The 15,745-nt window shown below is 55.0% G+C and overlaps 2 protein-coding genes across 6 annotated transcripts in view; one reads left to right on the top strand and one right to left on the bottom strand.

Annotated features, from left to right (window-relative positions):
• Positions 1-2,921: 2,921 nt before the first annotated feature.
• On the bottom strand, positions 2,922-4,917 carry LOC117096543 (translation initiation factor IF-2-like). The gene is made up of 4 exons (XM_033233956.1): positions 4,806-4,917; positions 4,444-4,576; positions 3,676-4,314; positions 2,922-3,540 (listed from the first exon to the last, which is right to left on the bottom strand). Exons 1-4 carry the CDS (start codon positions 4,915-4,917, stop codon positions 3,012-3,014), a joined length of 1,413 nt encoding a protein of 470 aa, XP_033089847.1. The 3' UTR covers positions 2,922-3,011.
• Positions 4,776-15,745, top strand: part of LOC117096321 (translation initiation factor IF-2-like) — a 41,224-nt gene continuing 30,254 nt past the window's right edge. For 2 of the 5 annotated variants that reach the window (XM_033233602.1, XM_033233601.1), the window contains exon 1: positions 4,776-5,681. In XM_033233602.1, the coding sequence (XP_033089493.1) occupies positions 4,916-5,681 (766 nt within the window). In that variant the 5' untranslated portion in view covers positions 4,776-4,915. Of the gene's footprint in view, positions 5,682-5,761; positions 13,953-15,745 lie in introns of those variants that run through there. The other 3 variants (XM_033233598.1, XM_033233603.1, XM_033233597.1) reach the window with 3 other exon arrangements.

The raw sequence follows: 15,745 nt of genomic DNA, 5'->3' as shown, positions 1-15,745 counted from the left end.
GCTTTTTTTGTTTGCTGTTTGGGGTGGGGTGCGCTAGGGCAGTGTCCAGCGTATGCTTTTGTCCTTAAACAGGCTCGTTCCCTGGTCAGAGTTTCATTATTGTTGCTGGTAAACAAATGCCAAGTTTGACAAAAAACAGTGAAATAGAGCAAAAGATTTTGAAAAATGCTTCATCATGTCAGAAGGAAAGAACCCTTTTCACGGGTGCCTGCTCACATTTCCTTGTCCAGCCTGAGATCCTATTGACTTTGAATTATCTTTTGCTGTTTTACTTCTATGAAAATTATAAACGCATGTTTGTCCAAGGCGGATTGATGCTTGGAGGTTGCGTATAAATAACTGAGAGTGAAAATAAACCCATCATGCGGTAAGAGCGTGTGTTATTATGAAACAGACCTATCAAAATGGACCCTCAAACCTGCAAACTACTTTGAAACAAAGGCAAGAGAAAAAAAAAAAATCATAAGCCTGGTTTGCCTTTATCCAGAGTCCCCAAAGCTGCTGAGCAGCTCCTCAAAAGGCACATTGTCTAGGATGATCGAAGTGGCATCTTATCCAGGAGCCACCGAAAACTTGTAATCTCAAGTTTATTGGGCTGGCTTTAAAAACATCATTATTCTTGGATGTGCAACTAAGTGTTCAGAACCCGAGTGAAAATGGAATTTTTCACTCACACTCGTTGTCCTTGCTTTAATTAGATTAAATGCATCTGTTTACTAAGTCCTCCTAACGTCTTGGATACTGAAAAATTTAAACTATTAAATGTCGATCCGTTAAGAAAAAAGAAACTAAACCGAAGCACCCCCCCCCCTCAGCCTTCTGAGGCTGGACTGTGGGCTAGGGGCTGGCGGAGAACGCAAGGCAGCAGGAAGTTGCCGGCTCCATTCCCATTAGGCAGATCTGGGGAGAAATCAGGAAAAAAATAACTGTATAAAGCTGATACTGTAAACATCCTAGTACAGCAACAGCCTTCCTAGAGCTTATTTTCAAACATCTGACCTCAGGCATGGCTGTGGCCCACAGGCAAAAACCACGTTTTTCTTCCTGGAAACTTGTCCATCATAGTGCTCAACGAAAATGTAAATTTTCTAGGTTTTCTTGTTGATAATTTAAGCATACTTTAAAAAATATTATTTACTTTGAATAATATGATAGCAAATAGACAAAAACAAGCTAACCTGAATATTATCCAGTGGAATTACCTGAGTGCTATGATTTTTGCTGAATAAAGCAGCATTTGATTTCTGCATTTGCAACCAAATTATATGTAAATCCTTGCCAAGTACAGGGGGAAATTTTTTTTAAAAAGTGTGTGTTCTTGAATATTGTTCTGACTTATCTGATTTCTTGCTTTACCAAATAAAAACTGTAAGTGGAAAAAAGGCATTTAACTTATTACGGTGTGAGAGCAAGAAAAAAAAAATCAGTTAATAAAAAGAAGGTTAGCAAGCCAGTATGATTATACAGTGATCTCAGGTGAAAATTACAAAGCTAATATCCTGGCATTTAGTCACTGCGTTCAGTAATGATATAGTTGTCAAATCTGTATTTGTGCCAATGGAACAAAAGTTGTAAGTGGCATAATAGAAGATAATCTCTTTTTCTTTGTGGCTTTTTAAATTCAATGTTTTAATCCACCCATTTAATCACAAAACATATATCACATTAGTTATAATATTTATAGTGTTTAGGAACGTGATTATAAATAGATTATAGTGTGGTTGTTAGATGAGGTCTTTTTTTTCCTTTTTTCCCTTGAACGTGTATCTCCGAGGTATGCATCATTTCTAGAGATTGCCCTTGAGAACAGTTTTATTGAGAATAGTAACCATATATTTATGTTCAGAATCCCCATTTGGTCGTTACCGGGTGTGCTCATTATTTTGGAAAAACAAGATTCCATATTAAAAGGCCTGGTGCTTATGATGTTTAGATCTCTGCATTTTTGTTCTTCTGGAGTCCCTAAACTTGCTAAACCACAAAAATATCTGTAACATGTTTTTTAAAGTAGTTGAACCATACAGTAACGATGGGGTACAGGAGGAGTTTATAGAGCAGTTAGTGGTTGAGTTCTGCCTTGGTGTGGCCGGGTTAGGAGGGGCTACAGGGGCATATGTGGGGCTTTGGGCACTGCTGTGCACAGACTCATCCTGTGGGAATGTGTGCTTTTACCCCACACTTCCTATCTGGGGCTGAAATTTTTAATAGTGAAGAAAGAAAATTATAAAGCACAGTGCTAGACAGGATTGATTTCCCCTGCTGTGTTGCTAGAAGGTAGGCACGGCATGTCTGAGACTCAGGCTGCTGAGAGAGCAGTGCCCTTTTCTGGGGAAGCACAGAGCTCCTTAGCTTCCAGTTCTGGGCCCCACAGCCCCTGGAGCTGGGGGGTGAGGGGGAGACACAGGACCTTCCTCAGGAAAAGAGGGCGACCCACGCGATAGTGAAGCCACCAGGCAGCTGTGGAAAGGGAAAGTCAGTCTGGATTCCAGTGAAAAGATTAATTGGAAAACATTTCTACTCCATTTTCTAAAACTGAGTTTTCCCATAGCAAAAAATAAATAAATAAAGCTATCCCTAGAATTCTCTCAGCTTCTAGAAAGAAGATGCTGTACTAAGATTCCAGTCCCCACCGCCCCAACTCCCAGGAAAGCAACTGGGAAGGTTTCTTAACATACCCCTAGTTCCTCCTTCCCTCCCCCCAAATTTTCTGTGTCATGGGGTGGAGGCAGTGGTGTGTGTATCAGGGTGGCTGGCACAATTCACAGCCACAATCATGGGGGTCTAGCGAGCTGTGGACGGCAGCTCAGTGGGCAGCGAGGCCCTGGCAGAGTTGCCCGGCTGCCCCTGCCCAGCGTTGCCCTCCTGGGCAGTCTAATCCAACATGAAATGAAGTTTCCTGGGAAGCAGGGCACACGAGGAACTTTTGAATTTACCAATGGCATAAAAAGTATATATATTTTTATGACAACGGGCAAGTTTCAATTGGTTGGCAGAAATGGCGAGATGTGACGTCAAGGGACACTGGTTAGAATGCCAAGGCCGGCGGCGGGGGGGTTGGGGGGAGACAAGCACAGAGAGACATTGGGATGGGACCCGGGACGCCTTGTTCCTCTCGGGCCCTGGCCGCCAACGGGCCGTCGCAGGCGTCTGGGGACAGTCAGCTCCATGCGGCTCTGAGCCAGCGCATGCTTGGGCAGGGAGACCGGGTCTCCGAAGAATGACTCTGTGTCCGAATAGTGACTCTGTGTCCGCGTGCGTCCCCGAGAGCCGGAGGCCCAGGCCGGCCCCTCTGCGGTTTGGGAACCACTCGGGCGCCTCTGTGGAGCGGGCGGGAAAAGACGCCGCGGCCTCCTTGGCATTCTAACCCGTGTCCGGACCCTAGAGGCCAGCCGGTCCCGACCACCTGGAGGGCCTGGAAAGGAACCGTGTGGCTCGGGGCCAGCAGTGTCGCCATCGGGCTCCGAGAGAGCAAAGCTGCGGCCTTGAACTTCTCCCCACAGCTCCTGTGCCCTGAGTCGGGGAAGCAGGAAGTTGTTTCCACTGGGAAGGAAGAGAGCGCGCTCGGAGCTGGGCAGCGGCTCCGGGCACCGCGCCCCCGCCCATCCCACGCCTCCCGGGGCACCATGAACAACCCCCCAACCCAACTCCTCCAGGCACCTTGCGCGCCCCTCTTACATCTCCCGGCACCGTGCGCTGACCCCTGCCTCCGCAGGCCGGCTCCCGTGTGCCGGGTCCCGACTCCCACCCCTCTGGGCACCCCTCGCTCCGAGGGGCCCGAAGTGTCCTGGAAGCCACCGCGGGGTCGCCCATGCGCGAACTCCACCCTGGGGGAAGCCCGCTGCCACTGTCGGCCCCGAACGCTGTCCCGGGGCCGCGTCGAGAGGCCCGCGGCGCACACTGTACCCCGCGGGGACGAGCCGGGAGAGCCTGGCCGCTGTCCGCGGCGCGCTCGGGGCTGCGGGCACCAGGCTGCGAGGATTGCAGGGACCGTCGGTCAGCCACGGGTCCCCGAGCCGGGCCCGAGCGTGCGCGCGCGTCCCGCTGCCCGCAATCATGGCAGCCGGCGCCTTGGAGCGCAGCCGCCGAGCGCGCCCCAGCAGCCGCCTCGGTGCCAGGGCGGCGGGGGCGGGCCGGGCCGGGCGCTCGCGCCCGCCCGCCTTGGCCGCGCGGGCCCGGGGGCGCGAAACGGAAAGCCGCTGGGTCCCCGCGGCGCGGTGCCCCTGCCCGGGGTGGGCGGCGGGAGGGGCTGCGGGGCGGGGACGCGCTGGCGAGGAGCGCCCGAGGCGGCGTGCCCGCGGGGACGCGCACGCGAGGCTGCGGGGCGAGGCGCGGGGCCCGGGCGGCGAATCCGCTGCTCGCGCCGCCTGCCCCGCCCGCGCGCGCCGTCCCGGGGTAGGGGGCGGTGGAGGGGGGAACCCAGGAGGGGCGGCGCCCGGTCCTCACCCGCAGCGGGCACGGCGGGGGCCGTGGGCGGCCTCGTTGGTATTCCGGGCGCGGTTGCAGACCCGACCTCCCTTCAGAACAGGGGTGCCCGGGCGCGCGGGCACGGCCGCCGCTCTCGGGCAGTCTCCGCGGGCTGCGGGGCCCGCAGGCGCCTTGCTTTCCCCGTCCCCTCCTCCCTGGGTCCCCAGTACTCCCTCCCCCGCTCCGATCCGGCGGCGAAGGGGTGGGCAGGGAAACGCGCTCTCTGGGACAGGTGCCAACTCCGAGACAAAAGACATAAAATAGGCGGCAACGGGGGAAGCGCGGCCGGCGCGCTCGGGCGGGGACGGCGCCGCCGCGGGGGCCGCATCCTCGGTGCCGACCCGGGAAAGTTTGGGAAGTCGCCGTGGCGGCTTCGCAGCGGCGGGGGACGCGCGGCCCGGGTCGCCCTCCGCGCCGCGCTAGCCCTCTCCGCGCCGCTGCTGAATAATTCATGGCGCGGCCGCCGGCCATTAGCATGCACCGGGCGCGCGGCGCGTCTGTGCCAAGCCGCCGCCGCATTCGGCGCCCGGGCAGCGCGAGACGAGCGGCCGCGCGGCAGCCGGGCCCACGCTGTCCCCGCGCTCGCCTGCCCGGCGGCGCCCATTGTGCCCCGACCCGCCCCGCCGGGCTGTCCCCAAGCCCGCCTGCATCCCACCGCCCGCCCGACGGCCCGGCTCTGCAAGTCCTGGCCCGCGACGCCCGCCCCGGAATGCACGTGAACTTGGAGAAAGTCGCGGGGCGCGCCGGCCGGGCTCTCCGCGGCAGGGCGTGGGCGTCCCCGGGACGGCGCGCTTTCGTTTTCGTCTGGGACAAAGGTCCCTTGCGGCACGCGGACGCCGTGACCGGGTCCTGCGGGCCACTCTCTGGCGCAGTCGGGTCGCTAAGCGCAGGGAAGCCGGAGCCCGAAGGCAAGGACCGACGCGGCGCGGGGCCGGGGAAGTGGGGCCTGGGCCGTGCGCTTCGCCAGCGGCGGTCCAGAGCAGTCCCACCCTGCGAAGAGTTGCGGGAACTGGTACCGCTCTGTCGTCCGCCGCTTCAACGCGTGAAGAGGGTGAGCATTTGGAACCCAGGACTCAGACCGCTAGCTGAGGGCCTGTGCCGCTCTGGGCACGCGAGCGCGGCGCCGGCGGCGGCCAGGCGCTGTCCTCCCGCAAGGGCAGGGCTGTCGACCTGTGCGCCCCAGGTCACGATCGGGTTCACGGCGACTCCCGAGGACGGTAAGTGCATTTCCCACTTTCGCTGCTTAGTGAGTATTTAAATATTAATGAAGAGATCTCTAAGAGGGACACTTCCGTAGGGCAGGCCTTCCACAGACCAGGGAACGCACCGAGGAGGTCGCTCTTGAACCTGAAGCCGCACCAGCTTGCAAAAACTCCACTCGGCATTAATCTGGATCTTGGAATTTGTGAAGCACAGCTTCTGACCTCAGGTGTGCAGGCTATTTGCCAGAGAGAATCTTGTTGAACACATAAAATAAGCGTTAGCAGACATCTTAAACACAATGGGAAGAAAAAAGAAAACATCTGTTTTTAGAATTTATTATTATTATTATTATTATTATTATTTTGGTTAGATGTGTTTGGAAAGGTTATTGGGAAGCTACAACTCTTTCCTGGAAAATTGAAATATTCCATTTAATTCCTAAACCCACGCTGCTGATTTTTTCCTCCTGGTCAGACACTTGCGGAGAGCTGATTTAAGGGGGGATCCTCGGTTCGGCGTTGGCGGCATTTGGGCCGGTTCAGTGAAAGGCCCTTGTGTGGAAGCTGCTGTTTACAGTGGTGTAAAACGAAAAACAACTCATAACTTTTTGTAATAAATGCCCCTTTATAGGTGCCTCACACACAGGCCCAGCCAGTGGCCCTGGGGAGTTTGTGAGGAGCAAGAAAGGGTGAAGGAATGCTTGCTTGCTATGATTATAGGGTTTCAAGGTAACATGGAGATTAATTTTTTCGTAGTTGGGTTTCAAAAGCCATGGCAGCCTGCAGGCCAGCAATGGCTTCATTTTGGTTTCGTTCATTGGTTCTAGCTCTTTGGGGTTTACAATATGTTTGTCCGTGTGTGTACGGAGCTAGGGTTAAAATGAAACCCCAAACAGTGAGGGATTGAGCCTGCTTTCTAATATGATTGTGCCACAGGTGCAGGTTCCCCCCTGCCCTCCCCACCTTACTGAGGTGGTTTGGATAACCTTGCTGGGTGCTTTCACCACAAAAGAACGGGGGGCCTGTTTCCATAACACCCCAGGGCTATGAGCTGGCTCTTGGAGGCTGTGTTTCTGGGAACATGGACAGAGGCCTGGGTAGTCCAGGCTTGCCTCACGCCTCCCTCCCCCTCAGCTGCCTAGTGCCCTCCCCAAGAACCCCAAGGACTGAGGGGACCATTTCAGTCGGGTCCAGCCAGCCACGGCCAGAGGTGGAAAGTTTACCTCTGTGCTGGAGGAACTAACCTTGGCCGTCTTTTTTGTTGGGCTGCCTCCCCCGCTGCCCCGTCGCCCCATTTTGAGTTTTTATTTATGACTTTATGAGACCCAGTTAGCAGACGTGAAACCTGGGGTGGGACATTCGGGGGCGATCTCAGAATTGGGGTGCAGCTGCGGAAGGCATGTCGTGATAGCCAGGAGTTCCTGCTTGGCATGGCGTTGGCAGTGACGAGGTTGGTAATTAGAAGAAGCTCAAGTTCCACCGGGCCTTGCCCATAAAATGCTGGAGACGTTTACCCGGAGGCCACAGCAGACTGGGAACGTAGCACCGAGGACAGGAATGGTGTGGTGCTTTGCTGAGGCTGCGGGGCGTCCCTCTGGATTAAAACAGATCCCGAAACAAGCGGCATCCACCTCCCCTACCCGACAGGCCAGACCCGGGGCGAGCCAGGCAAAGGTCTGAGCGTCAGAGGAGGCAGTCTCCAGGGCCTCTGAGTGAGGGCTGCTATTCGTCAAAGCTCCAGAGCCCCGTCTCCTGCCACACAGTGTGCCCCTGGCCCATGAAATGGGATGAGGTCAAGATTCTGCAGCCAACAGTTGGGGCCAGCGCTGGGCACAGAGGCCCTGGCGAGACCCTGTCCTGCCTTTGTCCATGTTCCCTTCGAGCCAGCTCAGCCTGACAGAGTCTCAGGGTCCCACCAGGGGCTTCGCAGTGGTGGTGGAATCTCCCATCCCGGCACAAGTCATTTTTGAGGGCACACACACAAAAGAGAAGGCTCTGAAAATGAAACTGGCACTTGTCTGTTTTTTAAATCACTTCTGGATTTAACATCAAGAATGTGGAAAGCAGGGGGCCAGGCCCACATGCACTATGGTGTGGGCTGGTAGAAGGATGGGCTTTTATCTGGTTTTGTTTTAAACCAGGGCCTACCCCAGGATAGTCCCTCACCTGTGCTGGGGCCTCACCAGGCTCCAGCCCCTCCTGGGTGAGAAGGGTCTCCAGGGTGCTGGTGGGGGCGAGCTGGGCTCCACTTGGGCAGTGCCCCTCCGCCATGGTGAGGTCTCATGCACACTGCCTGAGCAGGTGCAGGCTAGCAGTTTGCCTTGCTCCACAGGAACAGCATGGTGCTTTACAGCAGGGTTGGTTACTTTTTATGTGGTTTGCACCTGACTGGGTCAAGCTGTCTGTGTGAACCTTTCTCACTCCCTCTGACCCCTTAAAGGGCACTGGGGCCTGTCCCAGCCCATCATGGATGGGGCGTGACTGGAAGGCAGACCGTGTGGCCTAGGAGGAACTGGGAAGAGCTCTGCCCACCCAGATGGGCACCCTGCCTGGGCAGGTGCTGCCTCGTGTCCGGTGCAATGTCCTCTCGTGCAGTGTAGACGCATGCCTGTGCTGGAGGGTGGCCTCTGGGAAGCGAGGGGTCCTTCCAAGCCAGGCAAGAAACACCATAAAGCCACCGTGCTTCCTTGGGGCGTTGGGTTTTGAGGGTGCTTTGCATGTTTGGGGAGAGAGGAGAATGCTCTTGCCGAAATCGCAGCAAGCTGGAGTCAGCACCCTGAGCTTCAGTCTGCCCCTGCCTCTCCCTGGGTGACCGTGGCACATTTGAGCTCCTCCCTGAGCCTGGATTCTGAGCTCTAAAGCGGGAAGAGTGTTAACCCACCTCAGAGACCTCAGACATTATTTCCATAAAGCACCATTCCAGGCACGTTGTCGGGGAGGGGCGGGACATAAATGGCTACTGCTATTGTCACTTATTGTTGTCAACAATAATCACTGTTTTTGCTTAATATTTATTTTATTTACCACTACTATTGTTTTATATATTCTATGATGTTATATTCTAAGTCACAGATAACCCAACTTCAGTCTCACCAGAAAATGAACCAAGAAGTTTACTCTCCCGACCCTACAGGTGGGAGCAAAAGTGGACCTTGATGGTATCTCCCAGGTGGCCTGGCAGGAGCTCACAGAGCCACCACTTTCCTCATCACAGGGACTTGGTGTGAATGTGGCTTCCAGATGCACCTCGCACCTCACATTGCGTACACAAGATGAGACCAGGGTCTCCTTGGGGACCTGGGTAGTGCTGACGGAGGAGGCACCCCTTCCCAGGGGCAGGACGGAGAGCACACCTGGGTGCTGGCCTTGGGTCTGACCTTTGTCCTCCCACTCACTTCAGGGGCAGGGGTAGGACGTCCTGATGCAGGGTCCCAGAGCGGCCACACCAGCCACCAGTGTCCTCGCTGGAAATGCAGATGGTGATTTGGTGAGAGGGTTTCACCACTCTGACGAGCTAGTTGTTCTTTGCCCTGGTACGTTAACCAACATGCCTGCTTTGGAGTTTTCCCTCCTAGCGGGTCGTTCAGGAAGACCCAGCAAGATCGTCCTTGCTGAAAACATCTTGTCGGAATAAGAGAGAGCCCTAAATGGCATTGGTCATGGTTTCTGATGTTACAGAACTGAGCAGAGAGAAAAAGCAACAATTGTCTCCAAGCAGAGACAATGGATCTTTCATATGAAATATTTATTTTCAGAGCTGCCCAGTGTTCCCGGGGCTGGGACAGTCCATGGAGTTCGAGCGTCCGGGAGTGGCAGGCCCTAAACGTGTAGTTGGGGACAGAGATTTAGAGAAGAAAAAAGAAAGTCTCCTGACCCGTGGTTCTTGGACAATTTCAGTGGGCACGTCTGGCTTTCTTTGTTGAGTGGAGGCTAAGCTTGCACGAGTTAATTTTGTTTTCTTCCATGATTTCTTTTTAAAAGCCGCAGGGCTTCACTTGCGAGTGCTAGAACGATGGCCAGGTTTGGGATCGTGGGCCGGATGGGGCCTCCCTCGGCCAGGCCCAGTTGGCCTTAGCCAGCTGGGTCACAAAATGGAAGTGTGAGGAAAAATAGAGCCCAGAAGAGGAAGGGTCTGTCCCCAAAGGGCTAAGGGAGAGGCCATTGAGAGGGCGATTTGGGCCAATATTTGTGGTTTTCCAGTGTCTACTCCTCCCCAGATTCCATTCTCAGATGAACCTGGGAGTGGCCCCGTAGGTTGTGGGCGAGTCCAGCCTGACTTGGTGAAGCCACGCACAAGCAAACACCCTTCCGGGCTAGAGACGGTGTTTTTGTAACTCTGACAAATGTGGCCCAGAGTCAGGGCTCCGTGAATATTTTCTGAATTGATAGAATGAAGAGGCCTACACACGAGCCATCCCCCGGCCCCTTCTCCGAGGTGCTGGAGGAGCTGCCCCGGGAAAGCCAGGCCAGAGCCCAGGCTCCCCTGAGCAGATTTGGGAGGAGTGGGCCGTGCTGGAGCTGTAGTGAAGCATTCCTGTGGTGCCAGGGGAGCGTTGGGAAGGCTGAGGTGGCCCATCGGCCGGGGACACCCAGTGCATTGGGGGACCTGTCTGGACACCCCAGCGAGGCCTTGAAGGAGGACAGATGAGAGAGTGGCCCTGATCAGGTGGGGGACCAGGGTCACCCAAGCAGTGTTCTTGGCCAAGTATAATATTTGGCTTCAGAAATGAGGGTTTTTTTTTTTTTTTTTTTTGTCAATCGGCTGTCACATGTTTTATTTTGCTTTCAATGCCAGAGCGTCTCAGTTTGGCCCCTGTAGCCCTTTACGTCCGCCCACTCAGAAGAGAGCTCTCTTTCAGGGTGTCCAGGAGCCTCTGATGCTATAGGCAGAACTGGTATAATGGAAATCATGAGAGAGAATGAAATCTTGTGACAATGGGCAAAAAAAAATAAACCCAAAACCAGGTGTCTAGTCACTTTTTTTGTGCATGGTGGGAGGCAGTTTGAAAGTAAAACGAAAATTGGGGATGGGGAGCTTCTCGGTGGGGTCTGGACTGGGGAGTCTCATCTTTCTGACCACCCAGGAGCCTGTGTGGAGAGAGTGGCTGGGCCCACTGTCCAGCCAGCGCCGAGAGGATTTCTGAGTAGAGATGTGACCGCAGGGTCACCGGTTAGTGTCGTAAAATAAGACCGGTGGTTGTGGTTACTAAATGTGTGCATGAGATCTACGTGGTAAAAAGGCCAAACAATTTTTTTTTTAAGCAGTGATAGAATTTTCCCTCCAGATTTAAAAAGAATCGTCCCTGATGCTTTTGGTTTTCTAAAACCAGGGCTTTTTTTTTTTTTTGCCTGTGGAACGCCCTTTCCTTAATTCTGGCATTTCAGATGGCAGGAAGAGCATTTAGCTGAAATATTTACCTGCTGATTTGGGGCTCTTAAATTTAGAATCCCCTTTCATGTGTTTAAGAGAGATATTTACATTCAAATCAGCCTTTTATAATTACATTTTAAATTATAATAAAATGATGGTGCCGGCGCTCCAGTTTTCCATGTATTTTAACTGTAAGAGAAGCTGTTGTGAATTGAATGGGGGCTGCCCATCACCCAGAGCCCCCCCCCCCCCCGCCACCCACCATGTGAGTTCTGGCCTGCAGTGCACACGTGTGTCCTGAGCATGGCGGCTACACGGGTGTTACCTGTGGGGCCCTCCCTCCACTGCCAGAAGAAGGGCCCGACGGGGATTCTGGCCCCATACAGTGCAATGGTTGCCCAGCTTCACCACCTGCAGCTCCATCTGAGAAAGGCCTGATACGGGCTGGGGTCCAGGCCCAGTGCCTTCGTGTCCTGAGCCCCACAGTGGCCTGCAGGCCTGCTTTGGAAGCCATTATCTCCTGGGCGGCCAGCTGGGCATAGCAGTGGACACTTCTGGTCGAGGCGGTTCTGCGGGTAGGGGAACTGTCATCTCCTCCTGCAACCGTAACCCGGGCCCTGCCTCCCCTGCTATGCCCCTGTGGGTCCCACTGTTGCCATCTCGTCCTCAGTGGCTTCCCGATGTTGCTTGCTGGCAGAGCAGGCCCCGCACCATGGAGCATGGGGGACCCTTCCCCTCCCAGGGCTAGACTCTTGGCAGCCAGGCCAAGCCGCTGCTAGAATGGAATTCCCAGCGTTCCTGTTGGGGCGCATGGCATCAGAATCCTACCTGCTTTGTCTCTGGCATCAGCTGGCGAGCCAGTCACGTGGCCGTGTGCGTGAGACCAGAGCCCAGGACTGAGGGCTCCTCCCGGGCAGCTTCCTCCTCGCTCACTCACCCCCACCCCCTTTTTTTTGGCTTTCAGCAGGACCAGCTCTGAGCAGGCGTAAAACAGTGTTAAAACAGAATCCAGGCAGCAGGGAGCTCCTGTCCACTGCGGCAGTCTCTCACAGTCCACTCGGGCTCTTGCGGTCCACCCAGACCACCCTTTACCTCGAGTCCTTATGGACAGAAAGGCCCTGATGTGTCCCGTACACCCAGGAGTCAGGCCCAGAACAAGGCAGTGGTCACTCCATGCCATTCCCTCTGGTGCAGAGCTGGCCCTGCCTGCCCCCAGACGGCCATGGGGTGGGTGGCACCGCTTCCTGGAGAACCCCTTCCCACACTTCCAGCCTTGTTGCTCACTCACACAAGGACACCCCAGTGGTCACTGCTGCAGCTCCCGGTCACATAGAGGGTGAGAAGGGAGAGCTGGACAAACAGGTGACCCAGCAGACCCAGCCTGATGCCCGCAGGAGAGAGCAATGGGGTCTGATATTTTGTCTCCAAATGGAAGAGCCACAGTGAAACCCCAGGTCTACCAGCCCCAGTTGCAGGGCCAGAGAATGGGGATGCTTCCCTGAGGTAGTGGCAAGGTTTGGTTTTGGTGAAAGGCAAGGATTTGTGAGGGTCTGAGAGGGGAGGGTGATGGGCCTGGACTCCACCCCGACGCCCTGTCCACCGCGGCCGCCTGGCCACTCTCGGACTCCTTGGCGTCGAGCGCTGACTGGGTGCCTGCATGGGGCTTGGGGCTCTGTGCATATTAATTCTGCCACTCCAGCAGCCCTGAGTGGGAGGAGCCATTATCCCCTTTCTATAGATGGGGAAACTGAGGCAGGCTTGCTCATGGTGAAGTGGCCAGTCGGACACAGGGCCAGATTCACACCTGCAGCCTGGGTTCCCAGCTACAACAGCGCCAGCCTCCACAGGCGTTAGAAGGGGGCTCACTGCCAGGGCCCCGGCCAGGGCAGCTTTCAGGGTGGGGTCTCTGGCCTCATCCTGGAGAAACGGCCAGAGCGCTGGCTGCCTCCTGCTGAGCCTGGCGTGGGAACAATGTGGCCTCTATCCCTGGAGTGAGCCAGGCCGCCCGGACGCCCAGCCCCTCAGAGCAGCCCGGTCAGGCAGGCGCCCACAGCATGGCGTCCAGGCCACGCTGCCCATCCACGGGGTGCAGGCGCCTTGGCCAGGCCCAGGCGGCCGCTCCCCATGTCCTCCCTGGCCGGCCACTGAGTGGCCAGACGCCGGCTTCCTCCTCCCTCTCCCGCCCGGCCAGCCTCCTCCTTTTTGGTGGTGGGTTTGGGGGCCCGGCCCACCCGCCACTGCCACGTCTGCCATCCTCCCGCACCCACGAGCATCTTTCAAAAATTCCCGGTGGGCGGGGCCGAGCTGCAGCGGCCGCCTCTGCCCCCCCCTCCCCGGGCAGCCAGTGCCAGATGAGAGCAGGAGACAAAAGTAGCATTTTCCTCGTACTCCGGGGCTGGCAGCAGGGCCTTCCCCCAGCACCACATGGCTCCTGGCAGCCCTGCCCCCTGTGCCGGGGTGGCCGAGGCCCAGCCGAGCCCACTGAACCGAGGGACGGTGACGGCCAGAGACCAGGGGGCCCGCGGGCCCGCAGCCGGGGCTGGCACCGGGCAGCCTGCTGGCCGGCAGGACCTGCCCTCCTCCCCCGCCCGGGTGACCGGCCGGGCCCATGGACGTCATTTTCACTTCCTGGCTTTGGAGAAGGCGCCTCCATCCTCTGGCACCTCGGGTAAGTCACCTTCTTTCCTTCTGTCGTGAAGACGAGCCGAGGGTGCTGCCATCTTGTGCCCCGGTGCCTGTTACGTGTCCTTCCTCTAATTGGTTCTGCAAACTCGGAATTCTATTTCAGAGCCCTCCATCTTCCGTGCAGGAAGCCCTGCCAAAAACTGCAGGGAAAATGCAGAAGCCAAGCCCGTTTACTTTCAAGATCCAAAGCTACAGGCTTTAGAAATCACAATAAAAATGAATGTTTATTATTTCACAGTAGCTGCGTCTTCCATTATAATGGGAACAAATGCTTTGGGAGTATTAATAGCCATGGCCTACTCCTGCCTGCCTGGTTGTGGCAGTTTGTGTGTGGGGTCTCATTGTTATTATTATTATTATCATTGTCTTAATTTTTGGTGGCACCAGGAGTGGCAAAGGGAAAACCACCAGGACCGTCCACGGCTCCTCCCAGCAAACTCATCGGCAGGCAGGGCCAGGCCGGCACCCGGGAGGGAGGACTTTGCATCTAGAAACAGAGGCCCTTTTATTTTGTCCGGCATCTTTAATGCTACCATGTCCACAGTTTAGGGATCTAGTTCTTTCTCCCTTTCGTTTTATTTTTTGGGGAAAAAAAAGAAAGCAAGCTCCTTTTGGCTCTCAGCTCAGCGTGGGGAAAAATATTTTAGGTTGTTTTGGGCTTTGTTTTTGAGCACTTATTTCAACTTGGGGGTTCCGCCTGAAAGTGCTGTGCCTGTCTTGTCACCGCCCTGCCCGCAGACTGCGTGTGGGGTGCGCTTGGGCACTGTCCACTACACGAACCCTTGGGGATGTCCTGAGTGGCCTCATGGCCTGCCCGTGTCCTGGATCCCACCCAGTTCCTCACCTGCAGAGCTGTTGAGGGGAGATACCTAGGTCGTCCAGGGCCTGAAACGTGGCCGGCAGGGCTGGAAGTCCCTCAAAGGCCTTTGAGTCCCTCCGCCTTGTCACTGCTGTCCCGGAGTTGGGTTCAGTGGCTGCCTGGGTATCCCTGTCGGTCCCTGGCCCTCCAGAAGTGCTGGTCCTTTTGGTTCCAAGGTGGGCTGTGCAGAGCGCAGCCCCATGCCCACCTCCAACGCTCTGGCAGGCTGACAAAAGCGTCCTGGGATGCGGCCTGGTTCCCCACCCTTGAGGGGAGCCAGGGTCTTGATTTATAGAAAATGGAAGAATCAGACCCGGAAAGTTCTAAACAGCACCGAGAGGAAAACTCCCATGGAAATCCATCTTTGTTTTCCCAGTTCGGAGGCGCGTGGGCCCTGCGTGCGCAGGCCTCAGTCTGAGCGGCCGGCCTCGGCAGACAGCACCAAATCTGTAAACGGAGCTCAGCTCACATGAGGACTCTCCGCGGCTGCTTTTGTTCGTAGATGAGCCAGCAGTCGATACTGGAGGGTCTGGGCTGCAGAAACAGGCGTATATAGCAGAGATAATTAAAACATTTCATGATTGTGACAGCCACATTCTGCTGCTGCAAGCTGGAGGACTCATGCCACCCAAATATTTAGCAAGCATCAAATAAAACACTGGTGGCAAAATAAAAGTAATAGAGAAAAAAAAAAAAAAAACACAGAGCATAATACATTTCAAAGGCAAAAGAGTCAAGGAGATAGGAAATGGACCGGGGGGAAAGTGGGGAGAGTTCAGCATTTTAAAAGTGTTCCCGTGTTTAACAGCTGGCTACTCATTTTTTTTTTTTTTTGGTATAATTAATGTAGGCAAATAGAGCCTTAATCCTAAATCCTGGAATGAAAGATGGTCAAATTTCCTGATCATCAATTTATCGTTTTTGTTTTTTGTTTTTTTGGACAGGGTAGGGGGCAAGTAGCAGAAAAATCAATTAATTCACATAAGGAAACATTTTCGTTCTAAATTAATATTGCCACTGCAGTTAAATTTATCTAGTATTTTTAACATGTATGGATAACACACTTTCCTGTGTATACCTTGGATACCTGGGACCATTGTATGTGATCAACTATCATCTTAGTTTTTTAGCTTGGCTAACACTTGACCCCTCCCGGCCACCTCA

The sequence above is a fragment of the Trachypithecus francoisi genome, unplaced genomic scaffold (genome assembly GCF_009764315.1).
Source record: "Trachypithecus francoisi isolate TF-2019V2 unplaced genomic scaffold, Tfra_2.0 Lachesis_group14, whole genome shotgun sequence".
NCBI classification, from domain to species: Eukaryota; Metazoa; Chordata; class Mammalia; order Primates; family Cercopithecidae; genus Trachypithecus; species Trachypithecus francoisi.
The sequence above is the reverse complement of the archived record's forward strand: the minus strand, read 5'-3'. Positions and strand labels throughout refer to the sequence as shown.